At 41.4% G+C, this 21,725-nt stretch overlaps 1 protein-coding gene across 1 annotated transcript in view; it reads right to left on the reverse strand.

The window, feature by feature from the left end:
• Window positions 1-21,725, reverse strand: part of LOC139713977 (GDP-fucose transporter 1-like) — a 204,674-nt gene that overhangs the window by 177,780 nt on the left and 5,169 nt on the right. The window contains exon 2 of the mRNA XM_071625703.1: window positions 2,160-2,220. Coding sequence (XP_071481804.1) covers window positions 2,160-2,220 — 61 coding nt within the window. The remainder of the gene's footprint in view (window positions 1-2,159; window positions 2,221-21,725) is intronic.

The following is a 21,725-nucleotide window of genomic DNA, read 5'->3' on the forward strand; positions in this document are numbered from 1 at the left end:
CATTATTCGTATTATCACAACAACTATAACCTCTATAATTTTCTTTTGGACAAGCAACAAACTAACTGTCTTTTTCTATCTTTCCTCTGCATGAGCACCATGTGTTTTCATTATTCAAGAGAAAAAAAAAATCACAAGCGTTGCACTGAATCAATACTTTCCTGACAGAGTATTTGTTATGGCCGATTTTGGTCCCGGTCATCAGTAATGAACATGCAGGGAGGCGAAACTGCTTGAATTAACGCACTATAATCGATGGGTTTGAGAAACTTCAGTATATAGCAACGACTGTACTAGACATGCATATCAGCATCAAAGTATAGGCCTATTTTCTATCATTTATGGAGTTACAATAATCTCGCATCTTTCGAGATAATGGAGTAATTCAAGTTCGCACTCTCTATTAGTGGAAAGCGCTTCTGCGGTAAACGCGGGAGCACTATAAAGCTTGTATTCGCTCAGAACCTACTGTGGACACAGGAGGAGTCGAGATTTGTAGCTCCTGCGATTCCCGCGTTCGCTCCAATGAACATGGAAGGGATGCAAGCTTTTGAGCATCACGAGAAGGGTGAGAGATAATACGCAAATCCATTCCAGAATTTTGTTTTCTTGTATGTTGGTCCTGTATGGTTCTTAAAATCATTTTTCCCCGGAAGCCTTTTATTATAGTACACGTAATATAACATAGCAAATAAATCTCCAAAAACAGGACAAGTATAGCATTTTGTATTGTTCATTTTGATAACAGTAGTTACAAAAATCCATGGTAAGAGGAAAACTCGTCAAATCTTACAGTATTCAGCATTCACCTTCAAAACAAACAAACAAATGCCCTAGTCTTTTGAACCGTACTCACATTACACAAGTTATCTAATCAGTCTCTTTCTATTCTTCTTCTTCTCCTTCTTACTGTCATTATTAGTATCATCATAATAACTTTGTTCTATAACCTCTATAATTTTCTTTTGGACAAGTGAAAAACTTTTTTTCTCTTTCTTTCCTCTACATGAGCACCAAGTGTTTATTATTCAAGAGAAAAAAAATAATCCCGGGAGTGACACGGACCCCCACAGGTTACTCGAGCAGGACTGTATTTCGCAGTCCCCGTATGCGGCTAAATTAATGACATTCTGTGGTACTTCTGCCATTCCTTCAGAGGCATTCCTTCACTGAGTTGTCAGCCTCACGCACCTAGCACGCAGGTCACACAGCATACCCGCACGCAAAGCAATCGCAATAGCTTACTCGAGCCTTCAGCTCGGGTGAGCTAAATAAGTGTCTTGCCTGTCTTTACTGTAGGACCATATCACTTTAACCCCTTGACCGTATTATAAATCTCAAGCCCATCCATGGGTTTTTAGTTCTGCGATCAGTTACCAAAATGTGCAGATTGTCCAAAATGTGCAGGCAAATCCACTTCGCATAACTGCACATTTTGGTAACAGTTGATCCCGTCAGGTATAGGTGCACTATCGGCACATTTTGGTAAATTACCAAAATGTGCAGTTACCAAAATGTGCCGTGACATAGTGACGGCACATTTTGGTAATTTACCAAAATGTGCCGTAACACCCTTCCCCATCCCCTCTAATGGGTCCCAAGGAGGGCACCCCTGATTCCGCTATTAACAAATCATCAATGTACTAACTCATAGTATTAACTTAGCCCTTTCACTTCTGGTTCTAGAGAAGATTTTCTAAGATTCCTTAGTTTAGGTGTTCTTTTTTTGCCCCCCCGGTGAAGCATGGTGCCCATTTGAACAAACTGAGATCCTATCCCCCCTAGGGATGCTACCTGTCAAGTTTGGTGAAAATCGGTCAAGGGGTTCTCAAGAAGAAGATGAAAATGTAAAAACTTAACGCATGACGGATGTCGGACGAAGAGCAATCGCAACAGCTCACTTGAGGCTCTGGCTCAGGTGAGCTAAAAATCACCTAGCATCCAGCTGACAATCATGCACCAAGAAGTTTACCATTTAACAAGAGCATGTAGAAAGTTTTTTTTTCACTGTACTGCACCAATCAAACATAAAGCTTAAGCACCCGGATGAGCTACTCTATCCCTCTTTTCCACTTCATCATAAATACGTCAATAATGGGATAGTTAGCTGGGCAGGAAGTGTCTTAATTTACAGTTACATACAAACACATTTATCTCACCTTAAGTTTGGGGCTGCTTAGCAGATACTTATTGATGAACACCAAGGAGATGGAAATGAACCTGCAGAATGATACGAAACATGTCCACATTACCAGGTTTGTCAAATTACAATGACATTATAAGCAACTTCAATCAAAACTGGCACAAATTTCACAATGGTAAGCAAAATTCATAAGTTTTATCCTTTGGGGCAATATCTCAAACACCTTATATTTTATACTTAAAGACCTAATAAAATGCTTGCAAAATGTTTTAATATGCAAAAGAAATGTAAAATATATGTCATGATTATCAATGTAAACATGTTGTCAGTGTCGTTCCGGTTTCTATCGCTTCAAGAAACTCCCCCAAATATCACATTTTTGGAGGACCTCGCTGCAGCTTTTGCGAAAAAGATAGTCACGTGACCAACACCCCTGAACCGATTGATGACGTACTGTATAAGGACGGAGTTGTGCTCAGTTAGCAGACGCCGCTCAGCACAAGCACTTAGATTACTAGCTTGGTACACGCGTGTACACATTAGCTAGCCCGGCCAGGCCCGGGCCCCGCTGGATGTGCGCTCCCGGTCGACCCACTGACTGTCGACATGTACGCATTAGTACTAAGTACATTATCACTAAGTTAGCTTGCACAAATACCTGGTACCTCGAGCATAATGTCTTCCCCTATAATACGGGTAAACTTCGACATTGATGATGATGATGATGATGAAGACTGCAGCTCTGACGATAGCGGAGAAGAAGAGGAGGCACATGAAGTTGAAGGGGAAGATGGGGAGGGAGAGGCAGCTGATGAACCAGAACGTTATCATGGGGCTGCACCTTACCGATATGAACCAGCTGCATCTCACCCGCTGCCAGTGCAAGAGCGTATGAACATGGCACCAAGTCCGAGAATAGACCTCACGGAAACGATCGCCTGGGAAATACAGAGTGGTATGTCTGGTATGCCCCCATATAGTTTAACGTTAGAAAGGATATACTGTATTCTACATGATTGACATTGTAAGTTGTAACTGTTTGTCTAGTAAGTAGTAGAAGAACAGACCCAGCTCGCTCACAAAGTGAGCAGCTACTCCGGCCGCAGCAAGCGGGAGCGTCCCGGCCGTGGTCTGGCCCGTCGGCTGGCGCTAACAAGTTAAACTACTAGTAGTAGTCTAGTAGTAGAAGTCTACAGTACTAGTAGTAGTAGTCTACTAGTACTACTACTAGTAGTAGTACTATTACCACTAGGTATAGTAGACTAGTAAGTAGTAATAGCAGAATCTTTGGTACCACTAGTACAGAGGCTATACTCTGGAGTCTAGGGGGATATGTGACAGGGTGGGTCGTGGGTAAAAAAAAAAAGGCCTAACCAGTTTCCCATGGTCAGTTTCTGCAATATTTGTTATCAGTAATTTAGATGCGCCATTTTCTATAAGAAAAATGATACCAGTACCAAGAATGATCGTCAATTTTGGTCGAGTAGTTTTTCTTTTATGCTACAAATCATACTGTGGAAGGAAGCCCCAACGCCGTGCTTATCTACCGATGAACGCCACGGTGGGGCTGAATTCACGAGTAGGTCTTGGCCTATAAAGCAGGCGAGTCGCCGTAGTATTAGTACAGACACGCAGTGGTGGTGGGGCTATCGTGAAATAGGCCCCACCGCAGTGCGCGTGCACCGTACCCGTGCGCTTAGAGCAAGCAAGGGTAGGTCCTCCTAGGGTTTAGGGTTAGGTAGGGTTGTATTTATGGTTAAATTGGCCGTTAAATTAGTTGAGGGACATATTAGGAAGTCATTTTCGCCGCATTCACGAGTATTGACTGTGGAAGGCAGCCCCACCGCCGTGCTTACCTACCGATGAACGCCACACGGTGGGGCTGAATTCACGAGTATTTAAACAGGCGAGTCGCTGTAGTATTAGTACAGACACGCAGTGGTGGGGCCCATTTCACGAGTTTGCCGAAATATTGGATATCCAAGCGTACCACAGTTGTAATCTGTATTATTGGCTGTATTAAATCTGATACAATTCATTAAATATTCTTTTGTCTAAAGGCTTAGCCAATGACAATAGTGCAGCACAGCAACTGCTATGCGCTCGCTAGCTCGCTCCCCCGCCAGCGCTAGCCGCCGGCCGGCGGCTGTCGCTGCGCCGCGCTAGCATAGCCTTGCCAGCTCGCTTGCGCCGCGCTAGCATAGCCTTGCCAGCTCGCTGGCGCCGCTATGGCTAGGCTGGTCGGACAATCAATATCGACGACTCCATTCTTAGACGTCATCACAATTTAGAAGTGATAGTGCGCTGCATGCGGCGAAAGTATAGAAAGTTTTCCAAAACAGAGGAAATTGCATCCATTATGTTAACAAATATAGAACAAAATTCAGAACAGTAAAAAAACCCCGTACAACCATAGAATTACTTAGAATTTAACATTTGTTATTGTTACATCATTGAGAAAACTAGAAATGTCGCTACAGCGACTGGTTATACCCCCGCCAAACAACATTTCATAAGCTTTGGTCAAAAAACTGAGGAAGTAGTTAAATCCGCAAGATCTTTCCTTGATCTTCTGCCATTAATATGCCGTTACCATGGCAACGTACTTTCGGGTACTGTCGAAAAATGCGTCTTGCACATCTACAACCAAAGGCACACATCTGTACCAAGTTTCATGGAAATTGGGCAAAAACTGAGGATAAGTAGTTTGCAACACAAAATTTTCCATCATTTTGGCTCATAATATGTGAGCTGTTACCATGGCAACATACTTTTTGTCACTGTCAAGAAATGTGTCATGCTGACCTATATCCTAAGACAAACATTCAATATGAATTCCATGAGAATTGGAAGAACACTGATGAAGCAGTTTTGCCATGAAGCATTTTGCCCTATATTTTACCAATAACATGCCGTTACCATAGCAACGCACTTTTTGCCACTGCGGAAATATGTGTCTTGCACATTAACATATTCCGATGAACATCTGTACCTAATTTAATAAAAATTGATCAAAAACTGTGGGAGGAGTTCGCGACGCAAGATTTGTACCCATTTTTGCCCATAATATGCCGTTACCATGGCAACGTACTTTTTCGGTACTGTCAAAAAATACGTCTTGCACATCTACAACCCAAGGCACACATCTGTGCCAAGTTTTATGGGAATCGGTTGAAAACTGAGGAAGTAGTTCGCGACGCAAGATTTGCAACGGACCGACCGCCCGACTGCCCGACCGTCCGCTGATTCCTATATACCCCCTTCAAACTTCGTTTGGCGGGGGTATAAAAATGTCTAAAACATTTTATTAGGTCTTTAAAGAGTATCTAAAGACTTAGCTGTACTCGTCTGGTTCTGCAGAAACAGTTCTTTGAAATTTTCACCCTTTTCAGCCTCTTGGGCCCTCCCCAAGATCACCCATGGGGGACATGTCTTTGCACAACCCTGTATCCCTACCCCTAAGAATGATTCCCATAAAATATATGGAAAAAATCTGACACAGAACATTCTTAGAGAGAAATGTTAACTTTGTTATCCATGTCTCCTAAGTGTCTCAACAGGGAGATGTTACTGAAGGAGAAGACACAAGAAACTCTCCTTTGTACCCTTGCTCTGTGCTGTGCAGAAGTGTTAATGCTCTCTATCACAGGTATTGGTAAATTGCTGTGACAAAAAACAACACTTGTTTTAAGTATGCATCCCTGTTCTATCACAACAAACCTTGTGAGCAACTGTTCGCTGTCCCTTTCAATATGTTGGCAGTAATTACTCAGTGTGCAGATCAGTACAAGTGAACAAAAATAAGTAAAACATGTACCGGTACTTCTTTACCTTAATCAGAAAGATTTAACATTGAAGTGCTTAATCTGGCAGGGGAAATCCTACGAGACTGGCACCCACAAGTCATATGGCCCACAAGTCATATGGCCCACAAGTCATATGGCCCACAAGTTCGACATGGCAAAAAGGTCCATAGTCATACAGCCCATAAGTCATAGAGCTCACTAGTTTGACACTAAGAGTAAACAGGCTTACAAGTTCGCAAATGGGCAAAAACGGCGGAGTTTGACCTTACATCACAGGCTTAATGTGTTATGCTTCAAAACTGATAAGTAACGCCACATATTGTAGCCATAGTCAACCACTGTCTATCAAATTTTGCCATTACATGAACTTGTCAGTTTGAATAGTCTTATTTCTATGTTAACTAGAACTATAACTCAATGTGATTAATACCCCAACCTAACACTGAGGGAGTTAGCTCAACTAGCAATGATTACTTTGTATGTTTTTGTATTAAAAAAAAAAAGTTACTATGACAATGTATTGTTCAACACTGAACTATAGCACTCGCACAGGAGACCTGTTCGAGCACATGTATCCCCCGAACCCATCTCCCATACCCCATCTGGATTACTGTTTAGGCCAGAATGTTGTATAATATGGCAACTGTCGCAGGATACAATAAAATCTGATGAGAAATGAGGCTGGTACATAGCACATACAAGGAATATGACATGTCATCCTATAAAAATTTGAACAATGAGAGCGTTGGCAATGAAAACTTTTGTTACCTTGAATAACTCCCCATAAACCTCAATAGCAAGTTTGAATAAAATCTGACAAGAAATGTGGCTGATAGAGCATGCACAACAATGTGACTAGCATTCAAGTTGGAGCACTGAGGGCACCACCACCACAAACTGTTGTGTCCTACATGCTCATTTAGAATGACCGATCCTTGGCAAGTCTGAATAAAATCCCATGAGAAATGAGATTAGATGTAGTATAGCACAAACAGTGCTTACCGCTTAATCGCAAGGGGTCGGGAGACAAGTTTTTCTCCCGTTTAAGCGGTGCTCCCGCTTAAGCGATGACCGGTATTGGCCTGTGCAAACCACACAACATGAAGTCAAGTATGTGGGCATTACATTAAAACATGCACAGTCATCACACCCAACGCTAATCACAGCGTCAAATACCCGCACGATACGACACGCAGGTCCTACCCAAAACGGAGATAAGAAAGGACACAGCATGGCAGTCTTACAATTTTGGCAAATGCATTATCGGAACAAACCTCCATTTATTTGATCCACAAAATAAACCTCTTATAGAATTGAAAATACAGATACTGTTAAGTTCGGTGTTTAGATGCACCTGTGTATAAGACGCAACCTGACTTTGGGACTTAAGAAAAACAAAATGATTAGCGATCATATGATGATTAATTTTGATGGTATGGTGCAAGAGACACCTTGGCTTGAGCAGACTTCCTTCTTCTGATATCCCTCGCCCTGGCCCAATCCCATGAATGACAGAGAAAAATAAAACACACTGTCACTGATTAAACAACAAACAACTTGCAAGCAGCCGTGCAGGTGTTTCATGTAACGTGAAGAATAAGAAAAAAATGATGGTAGATAGAGGGAAACTGACAGTCTGACACCCAACAAGCATGCCAGTCACCTAAAGGCTGAACGCCATGGTAGAAAGGAATTTGCGTACGCACGCTTGTAGATTGCAGGGATGGGGCTCTAGACCTGCATACAGTGGACGACTGTGTGTGTTATCTCAAAGCTAAAGTTTCACATAGTGCACTGCATGTGTTGGTGTGGCACACACACAGTCACACATGAGTTGGTGAGAGCATGATATGTAACATGCAGGAGGGCTGAAGTAGGAAGAGAGCTCAGTCTCTCAACTACGTGTGTAGCTGGCTGGCTGGTGAGATTAGTGGACTCAATTACAGTGTAAGTGCTTGAGCAGAAACTGACAACGCACGGAAAGATGACGCACAATAAGACCCCCACTACTGCCCTACATCTCATTGCCTAATGGTAAATGTTTATAGACTGCAGTCGGCATAATCTATTGGCAACTAGTTAGAAAATAATCCTTCTGGTAAGGAAATGAAGTCCCTGCAATTTTTTCTAAGTATTAACTTATTATTTTTAGACATTAATACATGGACAATAGAAATGTTTCTGCCAGATTTGTCCCGATAAAGCGGTTCAAGGTTCCGATTAAGCGATGGAAATAACATGTGAAAATTTTGTTGCATCAAGTTTTGTTGCACATAAGCGGGGTTCCCGCTAAAGCGGTTCCCGATTAGCGGGTGAGCACTGTACGAGAAATATGACATGGCGTCCTTAAAAGTCGGGACAATGAGGGCGCTGTCAATGGAAACTTTTGTTTATAATACCTAGAATAACCCCCTGACAAACCTCCATAGCAAGTTTGAATAAAATCCGACAAGAAATGTGGCTTATAGAGCATAAGAAATGTGACATGGCCTCCAAGTTGGAACACCGAGGGCGCCGTCACCTCAAACTGTTGTGTCCTTCACGTAGAATGTCCATCCATACACCTCCTTAGAAAGTCTGAGTAAAATACAGTAACAATCAAGTTATTGCACAAATAAGCATTTTCGCAAATTTCGCCCTGATCGGGGTGACCTTTGACCCTGTAAAAGGTGGAACAGTGGGGGCAGCAGTATCAATATGTAAAGGTGTCTAGATTTGCCTATAATATGTTTACATACCAAATTTGAAAAAAAAAAATCAGTCACGAAACACAGCCAGGATCGTACACACAAGCAGATCCTGAAATATTTACCGCTTCGTGTATAAAGACGAAACAAACAAGGGCACCACCACCAAAAACAATAGGCATCTTCAATTTACTATAATGCATCTTTTTGTCGAATTTGAAGAAAATCTGATGAGAAATGTGGCTGATACAGTGCACACAAGAAATGTGACATGGCATCCAAGTCGGAACACTGAGGTCGCCGTCACCACAAACTGTTGTGTCCTTCACGTAGAATGACTACCCATACACCTCCTCCGCAAGTCTGAATAAAATCCGTTGGGTAACAATCAAGTTATTGCATAAATAAGCACTTTTGCAAATTTTGACATGATCAGGGTGACCTTTGATCCTGTAAAAGGTGGAACAGTGAGGGCAGCATTATCAATAGGTATAGGTGTATAGATTTGACTATGATACATTTACATACCAAATTTGAAATGTTCTAGAAATGTCGCTATGGCGACTGGTATGCCTCCGCCATAATGCATGGTTCTCCTAATAGGTCTATAGTACAACAACTTGACAATGTGTGATGACAGTTTCACATCTAGGCTTAATTGGCAAAATATTAGAATGACAAGTTTGTCACAAATGTGTTGAATATTCACTTTCCTTGAACTATAACTAAGTTTAATTGGATGGATGGCTATACTGTCTAAGAGCGCAGGTATTTTGGGATTTGAGGATCTTTACTTGACTTTTGACCCTTTATAAGTCTATGCATTGGGTAACTTTCAAGGTATGGAGAAAAAGTGTAATTTCAGTATCAAATAGTAAAATGTTTGCATTTTCACTTGGCCTTTGACCCTGGACCTTTAACCTTATGACCCTAAAATTCCCGAGAGGATAACTGTCAGGTAGAACATGCATTTTATAAATATGTACCGGTACTAAGTCTCATGATGATACCTTGAGTCACTTTCAAGATAAATATGGAAAAAAGAAGGGAAATTTAGCACTTTCACTTGATCTTTGACCTTTGGGCAACAAACTCCCCAGAGAATCTCCATTGGGTAATACATGTATACTGTATATCAAGTTTCAAGAAAAATCTGGCAAGTACTGCATAAATATGGGGGAAAAAGTGAAATTTTGAGGAGTTGACCTTGACCTTTGACCCTGATCTTTGACCCATGACCACTACATTCCCTAGATAATCACTGCTAGTCAGTACATGCATATGTACTAAGTTCCATGAAGATACCTTGAACCATATCCAAGATATGGAGAAAAAGTGAAATTTTAACATTTTAACTTGACCTTTGACCCCATGACTCGAAACTCTCTCTGGAGAATATTTATTTGGTATTACATGTATACGCGGGGGCCACTGAAGGAGCGTTCACGTCGCGGTCCCTGTCAGGTGTTTTACACTTGCGAATCCTTCAACCACACTACGCTGTCAACAATTATCACACATTATCATGACTCAACTAGGCCTTAGAACTGTTGATGCCCAAGGTCGCAAGCACGGGCCCTTGTCAGGGCCGGCCTTGAGTATAATATCATCGAACATCAAAGGTCTAACTGGCGCCAAACAAGATCTTTTGGCAGATCTGTGCACCAAGCATAGTTGTGATATCCTCTGTCTCCAAGAGACTCATCGCGGACCTTCACGGGTACGTCCTTGCATCTCGGGTATGACCCTCATTGCTGAGAGGCCACATGACCAGTATGGAAGTGCAGTATTCTTACGTAATGGGCTGTCTGCTGACAAGATATCTATTTCTGATACGGATGACACTGAAATCATTACCATCAACACCAAGGGAGTATCTGTCAGTTCGGTGTATAAATCTCCTTCCATATTTTCCCCCTGATGTCACCAGCGGTCGCATCAATGTTGTCATAGGAGACTTTAACAGCCATCATGTCAATTGGGGTTATGCTGAAACTAATGAAGATGGTGAGCTAGTCGAGAGCTGGGCAGACTCCAACCAACTGTTTCTCATTCATGATGCCAAGCTCCCTCCTTCTTTCAACAGCTCAAGATGGAGGCGGGGGTACAACCCAGATCTGATTTTCACATCCAGTATTGTTGCCAATCAGTGTGAGAAGAATGTTCTGGATCCCATTCCCCACACACAACATCGGCCAATAGGTCTCAAGATCACTGCAGTCATCTCTCCCCGTGCTGTTCCCTTCAGGCGACGTTTCAATCTCAAGAAAGCCGACTGGAAGGGCTTCTCTGATGACCTAGACTCTGCTATTCTAGATCTTCCCGCTACCCCTAACAATTATGATGCTTTTGTAGAATCAGTTAAATCATCATCGTGCCGTAACATTCCTCGTGGCTGCTGCACAAGGTACATCCAGGGCTTGACTGATGACTCTAAAGCATTATATGATGACTACATCTTGCGTTTTGAGGATGACCTTTTAGTGATGACACCATTGAGCTTGGTGAAGCCTTAGCTAATTCCATCACTGAAGAAAGGCGGAAGAAATGGCAAGAGCTCATTGAAAGCACAGATATGACTCATAGTAGCAGGAAAGCCTGGAAGACCATCCGCATCCTAGGAAATGACTACACAAAGCCGCAGCCAAGGCCGCAAGTCACCGCTGACCAGGTTGCCCACCAACTCCTCTTGAATAGCCGCGGAAATCCAAATCACCGTCCTCAGAGGGCTAAACTTCCCAGAGCTGCTAATGCATCCTCACAAGACGCCACAAGTTTCACAAGGCCATTCACAATGAGTGAACTGGAATCTGCAATGAAGTCTATGAAAAACAACAAGGCTGCAGGTCTTGATGATGTCCTAGTGGAACAGATCAAACACTTTGGGTCAGGTGCACACAGATGGCTTCTTGATATGGTCAACGAATGTGTTAAGTCCAACAAGATCCCAAAGATGTGGAGGAAAGCAAAAGTCATTGCTCTACTGAAACCTGGTAAAGACCCTGCCATCCCTAAGAGCTATAGGCCGATATCCCTACTCTGCCACATGTACAAGCTGTTTGAACGCCTCCTCCTGAACCGCATAGCATCGTCCGTCGATGATCACCTTATCCCGGAGCAGGCGAGCTTCAGACCGGGAAAATCATGTACAGGACAACTACTGAACCTCACGCAGTATATATCGAGGATGGTTTTGAGAACAGAAAAATTACTGGTGCTGCCTTTGTCGATCTTTCTGCAGCATACGACACAGTCAATCACCGTATCCTTACCAAGAAACTGTATGAGATGACCTCAGATGTTAGACTCACAAAGTTGATCTGCAACATGCTATCAAACCGCAGATTCTTCGTAGACCTCGGTGGTAGAAAGAGTAAATGGAGGACACAGAAGAACGGACTTCCTCAAGGGAGTGTGCTTGCCCCTTTGCTGTTTAACATCTACACAAACGATCAACCTACTCAACCAGACACTTCCTCTATGCTGATGACCTTTGCATTGCATCTCAAAAGGACACCTTCGATGAAGTAGAGGACTCCCTCTCCAGTGCACTGGACTTACTCATTCCCTACTATGCCAACAACCATCTAAGAGCTAACCCAGACAAAACACAAATCAGTGTGTTTCATCTTAAGAATAGGGAAGCCAGCCATCAACTATGGATTAGTTGGTATGGGAAACGCCTGCAACATGTATCCAAGCCAGTCTACCTGGGGGTGACACTTGACAGGTCCCTCACTTTCAAGGATCACATCATTGAAACCAAGGCAAAGGTGGTATCAAGGAATAGTATTCTTCGAAAGCTCACTAATTAATACGAAGTGGGGTGCTGATGCGAAGACGGTACGTACAACAGCACTGGCTTTATGCTACTCTACAGCTGAGTATGCGTCACCTGTCTGGAGTAGATTAGCTCATGCCACTAAGATTGACACTGGTCTAAATTCTTCATGTCGTGCTATTACTGGTTGCCTAAAGCCCACAAAGGTTGAAGACCTCTACCTACTGAGTAGGATTGCTCCTCCAAGCAGCCGTAGGACCGTAGCATCCCAGAAGGAAAAGCTGAAGCAAGAAAATGACCCTCGCCACCCTCTCTTCAATCATGATCATTCAAGAAAGAGGCTAAAATCCAGGCGCAGCTTCACGCATTCTGTAAAGGCTCTGAACAAAAGCCCTGACAAGCAGCGTGTATCCATGTGGATTGAACGTCTTACCCATACACCGCATACAGTGTCTACTACCGGTCCTAAGGAAACTACACCATCAGGTGCCAGTGAGGCATGGAATTTCTGGTCTTGCTGCAATCGCCTAAGAAGTGCTGTCAGCCGCTGCAAATCTAACCTAGCAAAGTGGGGGTATAGTGAGAATGATGACACCACCTGCCTGTGTGGAGAGGAGCAGACTATGCAACATTTCCTGGTCTGTCCACTTCTACCAGACCCTTGCACAAAAGAAGATCTGGCAGCTCTAACGCCCTGTGCCAGGCAGTGCATCCAACATTGGACTGGACGAATCTAACGTTCCATTCTGCGTAGTGACTCGAGAAGAAGAAGACATTTTCATTTCATTTCATTTCATTTCAATTTATTTTCATATTTCTCACATATATCACAATAAAGTATATAAATAAGAAAATTATACAAAACATAATTCAGATGAGACTTCATCAGAATGTACAGAAGTTTGATTTGGTATAAACATGAGGTCTGTATGCATGCGAATTACACTGTGGTCATAATGCGAAAAGAAATATGATGGGGCCTGCGTAAAAGCATTAGCTTGTACAGCCGCAGGTCCCGTGAGTAATCAGATTAGGGGAAGTTTAAAGTACGGATGTTTTTTAAGACCAACTATATCTGGGGAAACCGATTAAAACAAACAAAACAAAAAATCCAATTAAATATATATCACTAAATAAAAATACAGAAAAACAGAAAGCTGAAAGGTCACATGTTGCAGCAGTGAGCAACAACTGCAGAGATTCAAGGGGTGTGTTGCAGAGTATAGAAAATGGCGTAACTGTATGTCATAAATACATAAGTAGAAGGTGGGATAATGAGATTTGTCGTGAATGTAAACAATACCGAAAGCTCAGGAGTAACATTCCAGCATGGGTCCTAAAACCAAGCATTCCGTGTGACCATAGTAACCGACAGCTGTCACGCGCGAGAGTTTCGATAACCGAGTGGAACAATAGGTGCATGAACTGCGCAATAGGCAGACTGTTCAAAAATAGTGTTCATGGTTAGGATCCCGCCGGACTAAGGTGGGATAGACAAGGGGTAACATGTAAAGAGTAACAAGAACTATACACTATGCATGCCGTACAATGTAGCTGCTAAGAAGATATTGCTTCAGTTTTCGTTTGAATGAGGTTACAGTGGTACAACTTACAAGTTCCATAGGGAGTTCGTTCCAATATTTGGGCCCAGCGAACATAATGGTTTTTTTCGCGAAAATTGTTCGGGTACGTGGAAGGTGATATGCGTAACGTTGACGAGTTGGATAATCATGAACTGTATAATTTCTTGTAAACATTTGGGAAAATACGTCTGGTAATTGGCCAGTTGAAAATTGAAACATAAACAGTATACACCAAGTTTCAAGGAAAAAACATCAGGCATATAATGGGGAAAATAGTGAAATTTTGAGCATTTGACCTTGACCTTCTGACCTTTGACCTTGAGCATGAGCACCCAAAAGTTCGTCCACTCATGCATATACATACCAAGTCTCATCGAGATATCTCTAAACGTTTTCTTATAATATATGTCCCTTGGACGAGTTCACGAATAGTTCACGAATGCGTGCCCATCAGTGTCCACATTGACACGAACTGGCACGAGTTCATGCATAGTTTGCGCATAGTTTGCTCATAGTTTACGCACTTCCTGCATTGGCACGACGAGTTTGCGCAATTCGGACGGCGTCATGCCGACTTGGGCACGCCATATAAAAAGGGGGCCTCCCCAACCCCTGGTCATTTTTGGATTGGCTGTGGAAGAGACAACATGCTGAATACTGTATAAGCCAATATTTTCGCGTACAGATATTTTCGCGAATCACGGCATCAGTGACATTTTCGCGTGTAGTTAAATTCGCGATTGATACTACTAGTAGTATTAGTAAGGTCTACTGCCAAGCCCGAGAAACACGTTCAAAGACTTGCCAACGTACGTGTACTCATTTTTCCATTTGCATTGTGACTTCCCAAACATGACAATAGAAAAGACATAGTAGAAGATTTATAAAATGAAACAATTACGGGAACTTGCAGTGAGACACTCACACACGGCATTCACAAGTACCTACCAAATGTTGCAACAAATAGATGCTGACGACAAAGTTTCAGAGCTGCGCTCGTGCTACCCAAAGTTTCACATGCATCCCTTGGCCTCACCGGTGCTCGGAGCCGGTGTTCGTTCGCGTAGGGTAACATAGCATGTAACTGCGACCAGTAGCCCCATACGCATAGCGTATAATGGGGCTGTGGACTGTAGCATTCAGTATCATGACAGTGTAGTATCGCGGAAAAATATCAACTTGAAATCAAAAAATTTCTTCAATTTGAAGACATACCAGTAAAGTTGAAGTATTGACAACAGAGTTCGTGCAACGTTTGGTTCTGCCAATAGTCCCTTTCTGTTTGAATTGATAACTTAATGTGACTCGGTCCAGAGGAACCTGCGAGAGCTACACTGAATTAACAGCCAGCACATGCTCACACAGACATCTTATCCAGTCAATGGATTTGAAATTTGTGCGCATGTGATGTGTGCACATGCGTTGGCTGTCAATTCAGTGCGGCTCTCAAGCACTCCCAGGTTCCTCTCGACTGAGTCACATTAAGTCATCAATTCGAACAGAAAAGGACTATTGGCAGAACCAAACGTTGCATGAACCCTGTTGTCAATACTTGAACTTCACTGATAAGTCTTCAAATTGAACAAATTTTTCAATTTTAAGTTGATATTTGTCCGCGATACTACTCTGTCATGATCCTTAATGCTACAGTCCGCAGCCCCATTACGCTATTGGTATGGGGCTGCTGCACTGGTCGCAGTTACGTAGCACTGAGATTGCACATGTTTAGCATCGTACTGCACTTCCACAATCGGTCGCACTGTAGCGTACGTAATAGGTAGAATAGTATGTGTACGTACTGGCCGGTGTAACAGCCGCGTTGGTCTGGCCAGCGTTGGATGCATTTTGTCATCAATTTGTACATAAGGTATGACGGGGTAATATTTTCGCATGTTTTTAATTTCGCTATCAGCCCGAAACTCCCAAAATTTGCGAAAATAACAGCCTATACAGTACCTGTACATATTTGTTGTTTGCTGTTTTCATGTTAATAAATTGTTATCTTATTTCAAAACACTTGTTTTTCATTTTAACCTTAAAATAAAGTTAAAGGACAAGTTCACCTTCATAAACATAAGGATTGAGAGAATGCAACAGTATTAGTAGAACACATCAGTGAAAGTTTGAGGAAAATTGGACAATCGATGCAAAAGTTATGAATTTTTAAAATTTTTGTGTTGGAACCGCTGGATGAGGAGACTACTACAGCTTGTGAGTCATATGCGTACAACAGTATAAAGAAAATGTAAAGAAAATTCAACATATTTTCACTTTTTGCGCATAATAAAAGAGCACTTGACTTGCCTCTTTCTAAAGGCACGGGAAATAATATTACCCATAACATATGTTGGTAACGAGTCAGGGGAATGTGTACTTTTTTCAAAAGATGAAATTTTGTGAAATTCTCTTTATATTTTCCTTATATTGTTGTACGCATGTGGCATCTAAGTTATTCATACACTGCAGTAGTCTTCTCATCCAGCGGTTACTGCACAAAAACTTCAAAAATTCATAACTTTTGAACGGATTGTCCGATTTTCCTCAAACTTTCAATGATGTGTTCTTCTAATATTGCTACATTCTCTCAATCCTTATGTTTATGAAGGTGAACTTGTCCTTTAAAGAGAAACGGAAAATGAAACGAAAAAGAAATGAAAAATAAAGGACAACAAAAAAACAACAACAAAACTCCACTCCCCCACTCCCCATCCCCCAAAAGAAAACAAAAACAAAAAACAAAAAAGAAACGAAAACAAAAGAAAAAAAGAAAAAGAAACGTAAAAAGAGAAAAAGAAACAAAAAAACAAAACAAAAAAAGACACGAAAAAAGAAACGGAAAAGGAAAAAAGAAAAAGAAAAGGAGAAGTGCAAACGAATAATAAAAGAAAAGAAGTCCCCTCACCCCCCAAAAAGAACAAAGAAACGAAGAAATGGAAGTAAACGAAAAGAGAAACGAAAAGAAAGAGAAACAGAAAACGAAAGATTACTTTTTTGGGGGGTAGGTGAGGGGACTTTCTCGCATTTCTTGCCCTATACCCCTGCACCGACGTGAACTGGTCGTGAACTCGTTGTGAACTGCTCGAGCCATGCGCAAACTGTTCGTAAAGTGTGTAAACTAGTTGTGAATTGCTCGAGCCATGCGCAAACTGTTCGTAAAGTGCGTAAACTAGTTGTGAATTGCTCGTGCCATTAATGCGTGAAGTACATGTGACCGTGTCAGTGGGAAGGCACGGCCACGCTGCGACGCGCACCAATTCATGAACATGTGAACTACTCGTCAACTCGACGTGAGCTGTTCGTGAACTATTCGTGGCAGTTTGTGACAGTCGTGGCATGGCACGCACTGCCACGCACTGCCACGCATCCTCCCGCATCATCCCAACAAGTTAACGACGAGTTCACAAACAGTTTGCGCATAGTTCACGACCTGGTCGTGAAATTTTGTCATGACCAAAATTTTGAACACTTCAAAATTCTCGTCCTGACATGGCACGCAGTCACGAGTTTACACACACTTCACGCCAGTTTATGACTAGTTTGCGCACTGGCACGACTCGAGCCGTGCCAATGCGTGCCACAGAATCGTGCAAGTGTCAGCCTGGCTTTAGGTCCTATGTGGGACCCCTGTAGGACCTGTGTGGGTATAGAAACCATATAAAGTCGCAACAAGTGTAACTGGTATCAAATTTTCCAGTTTGATCAATGATAGAGCCAGGTCTATCAATTGGTTTAAGTAGCAACCAACTGTATGGGCCCTATACACACACACACACTCACAATCGCACATGCACACACATTCAACAAAAAAAAAAAAGGGCAGGGCTTGCCCTACAAAATCCCATCATGCTCCCTGCTTACCAGGTTTGTACCCGTGTGAAACCCAAGTAGCAAGCTCATAGAAACCCATGTGACCAGCTTTTCCAATCTCTATCTCTGCCCTTGGCTAGCCCACAGTAGCCCCTTGAAGGCTGATCCTCGAGTAGCCCTTATTAGTGGGGTAGCTTAGTAAAATTATCGTGACACGGTGGACAAAAGCATGAGTTTTTTCACCAAAGCTACTTCATGCTATGCCTTCTCAAAAAATAGGGTGCTCCAAAAAAATTTATGGTGGGAAGGAGGTCAGAGGTCAAAGGTCAATGACCTTTGTCTGCGAAATAGGTTTTTTGGCTATTTTTCAAGTCAGGAATATCCAATATGGATAAAACTTGGCAGGAAGAATATTGAGAACAAGTAAAATATTTTGATTGAATTTGGAGTGAATTTTCCGAAGGTCAAAGGTCAAAGAACTTTTGTCTAAAAATCATGTTTTTGCTTATTTCTCCAGGTAGGAAGATTCAATTTTCACAAAATTCGATATGAAAGTTACATAGAAGGTACCAAGAGTATAAAGCAGGGGTCAAATATAATTGTTGATTTTTACGTTGCCATGGCAACCTAAAACTACGGTTTTTGGTTGAAGTTTGTTACAGAAGGCTATTTTCCAGTTTGGAAGAGATTCCATTTGAATAGGTACAACTGATTGACGGGATGTACAGAGGTTTGAAATACTCTTGATTAAGTGGTATGTTGCCATGGCAACTACACAGTTAGATTTTGGTAAAACTTAAAGGAGACTTTAGAACTTCCTTGAATTTGAAGATATTTCCATCAGGATTGGTATGATTGATCAACAAAAAGTCGCCAGACATAGATTTTTTCACCTTCATAGACATGTGGGTTGAGTAAATGCAGCAACAATTAGTAGAACACATCAGTGAGAGTTTGAGGAAAATTCGAAAATCCGTTCTAATGTTATGAATTTTGGAAGTTTCTGCTCAGTCGAGGCTGCATGAGAAGACTACTATACCGTACTTTGTGATCTCACATGTGTACAATGATATAAAGAAAGAATAAAGAAAATTCAACATATTTTCACTTTTCTCGCATAACAAAAGGATACTCGACTTCTCGAGCTTTCAGAAGGCATGGGGAAGAATATTACCCTTACCTCAGTAGCAAGTCGAAGAAATGTGAACTTTATTCAAAAAGTGTGGTTTTGTGAAATTCTCTTTTTATTTTCCTTAGAATGTGCACATGTGACATCATACACTGTGGTAGTCTTTTCATTCAGCAGTGACTGTGCAGATATTTTTATTTTTAAAAAGTCATAACTTTTGAACTGATTGTACGATTTTTTCCAAACTTTCTGTGATGTGTCTTACTAATATTGTTGCATTCACTCAATCCACATGTGCATGAAGGTGGACTTGTCCCTTAATTACAGATTCTGAAAGAACAGACTCTAAGCTTTAAAATGATGTATCGCTCAATTCAAATGGACTCCCCTAACCTATCTATAAATAAATATACTGGAAAGAAAGGACACACTCTGGATAAGTATGAACCGAGAAAAGAGGCTACAGGGTCTATTTAAGCGTTTAATCTTTACCAAGCTGTATAGCTGTACGATGAAAGTGACAAAATACAGGATGTAAACCACTGGTGCAGCAACAATGAAAGGGTTATTGAGTGTGTTTTATTAACACATTCTGTCCATGATTAATGCCAACTTTTAAAGCAGTAGCATTATTCTACTCATTCTATCCATTATTATCATATAGTGAAGAGTGTGCAGAGGATTTCAAGAAATGAACAGGTGGCTCTAAGACATACCTGATCATTCTACTCTCCCCCTCCCCCCCCCCCAAAAAAAAAAAAATGTTTGTAGAAAAACTGTTGAAAATACACTTTCCCATTTATTTTATGATCCAAAACTAAACTATAATAAACTATAATGAAACTATAACTCTTTCAGAAAATATGAAAACTCAAGATTGAATCGGTTGAATTAAAATAAATATACTGAAATTCAAAACTACAAATACCGATAACTTACTTCATTCTTCTCTCCCCTCCCTACCCCTTCTTTTTGGTTTCTTGATATAGATCTAGCTGACTTTAATAATTGTCATCATGTAACATCATCTTCAATTGACAAGGCAATAAAACTTATTAATCATTTCATTATGCTGCTGGACTAATGGGGTTAGTTGAACTATTGTTGTTTTTAATGTACTATACTTTGGCAATCACACATATTTTGGGTGGAATGTATTTTGACATAAAGCATCATAAATATTTGAATCAACCGCCTTTGGGGTCGGGAATTTTATCATATTATAATCAATTATTGTGATTTAGATTCTGCTCTATGCCGATTTTGTTTTATTTCTATCGACTTTGTAAACTTCCCCATAGACTTTGTTCACCAGCCAACTACATCCCACTCCCTTTGGATAATGTGAACCAATCAAACATTGCTTTTACTTTTGAATAACATGTATATATATATAGCTATCAGACCCAAAATATTCAAACCACTTGGGAGTCTTTATGAATGAAATTATAAATATAAATATATTCGTAAAAATATTCAAATTGTCTAAATTTCACTGCATCTGTGAAAACAAAATGTTACCCTTTTTAAACATTTGAATAACCCCCATAAGAAATAAGAAACACATAGAGAGCGGAAGTGAAGCCTATCAAACTTGCTTACGGGAACCGGGTGGTCCCTGCGCTAAACCTATGGAATTCACACAATCTTGGAGGAAACGGGTTGAATTTGTTGGAAATATGTAGGGCAATACCCAAAACCTTAAGTTCTCAATGCAATATGCTGCTCTTCTACTGGTAAACTAGTGGTACTGGGAGAAAAAATGAGCTGTGACAAATTTGTCCTACACCTGGTTCAGTCATTGCCCAAGATTTACAGTATCTGAGCCAGAATCACACGTCACTCTTTGCCATTTCTCTATATAATATACAGGAGGTAGACAGTACTAAAAAAATCCTTTACCAGTAATAAGATCAAATCATTTAATGAAAAGGTGCTTAAGAAAACTGGACTGTTAAAACAAACCCTCCTCAGGTCTGCAACACACACTAACCACCTGTTACCATAGGAAAACCAGTTAAAAATGGTGTATTATTGTAATCTGATGTCTCTGATGAGAAACCAACGAGGTCATCCCAATATTGTTCTTGCTGGTGATTTCAACCACCCGGACATAGACTGGGAAACCCAGGCTCCAACCAATCATGCCACTGCAACCTACCATCAGAAACTATTGGATTTATTTCTCCTGAATTCTTTGTCCCAGTTCGTCAGAGATATCACCCGCCCATCTTCAGGGAACATCCTCAGGGACCTAATCGCCACTTCAAACCCCGCACTCGTTGATGATGTAGAAGTCCATCCAGGGATTTCTGACCATCATATCCTGACTTTCAATATCACTGCAAATCCTAGATTCAAACCCAAACCTTCATGCAAGGTGTACCAGTTTAACAAGGCTGATCCATTGCAACTTAAAGAAGCTGCTGAAGCTTTCTCTGAGGATTTTCTTCAATCTGATCCCGAATCTAGATCTGTGGAATCAAATTGGTCCATGATTGCTGACTTCTTGAACAGGTGCATGTCTGACCTTGTCCCTTCTAAGCTGACCAAGGGCAAAAAGCACCTACCCTGGATCTCCGTCTACATTAAACGTCAAATGAGGAAAAGAGATCGGCTCTTCAAGAAAGCCCGACACTTGTCAAATCCCACTGCTTGGGAAACCTACAGAGAATTCAGGAACCAAGTTGCCAAACTTGTGCATAAAGCACACTTGGACTATGTCAACAACATCATCGAAGGTAGTCTCTCAACAAACCCCAAATCGTTCTGGTCATACATCAGATGCT

The sequence above is a fragment of the Diadema antillarum genome, unplaced genomic scaffold (assembly GCF_040938485.1).
Source record: "Diadema antillarum isolate AM-2024a unplaced genomic scaffold, OU_Dant_1.0 seq00002115_RagTag, whole genome shotgun sequence".
Classification (NCBI taxonomy): Eukaryota; Metazoa; Echinodermata; class Echinoidea; order Diadematoida; family Diadematidae; genus Diadema; species Diadema antillarum.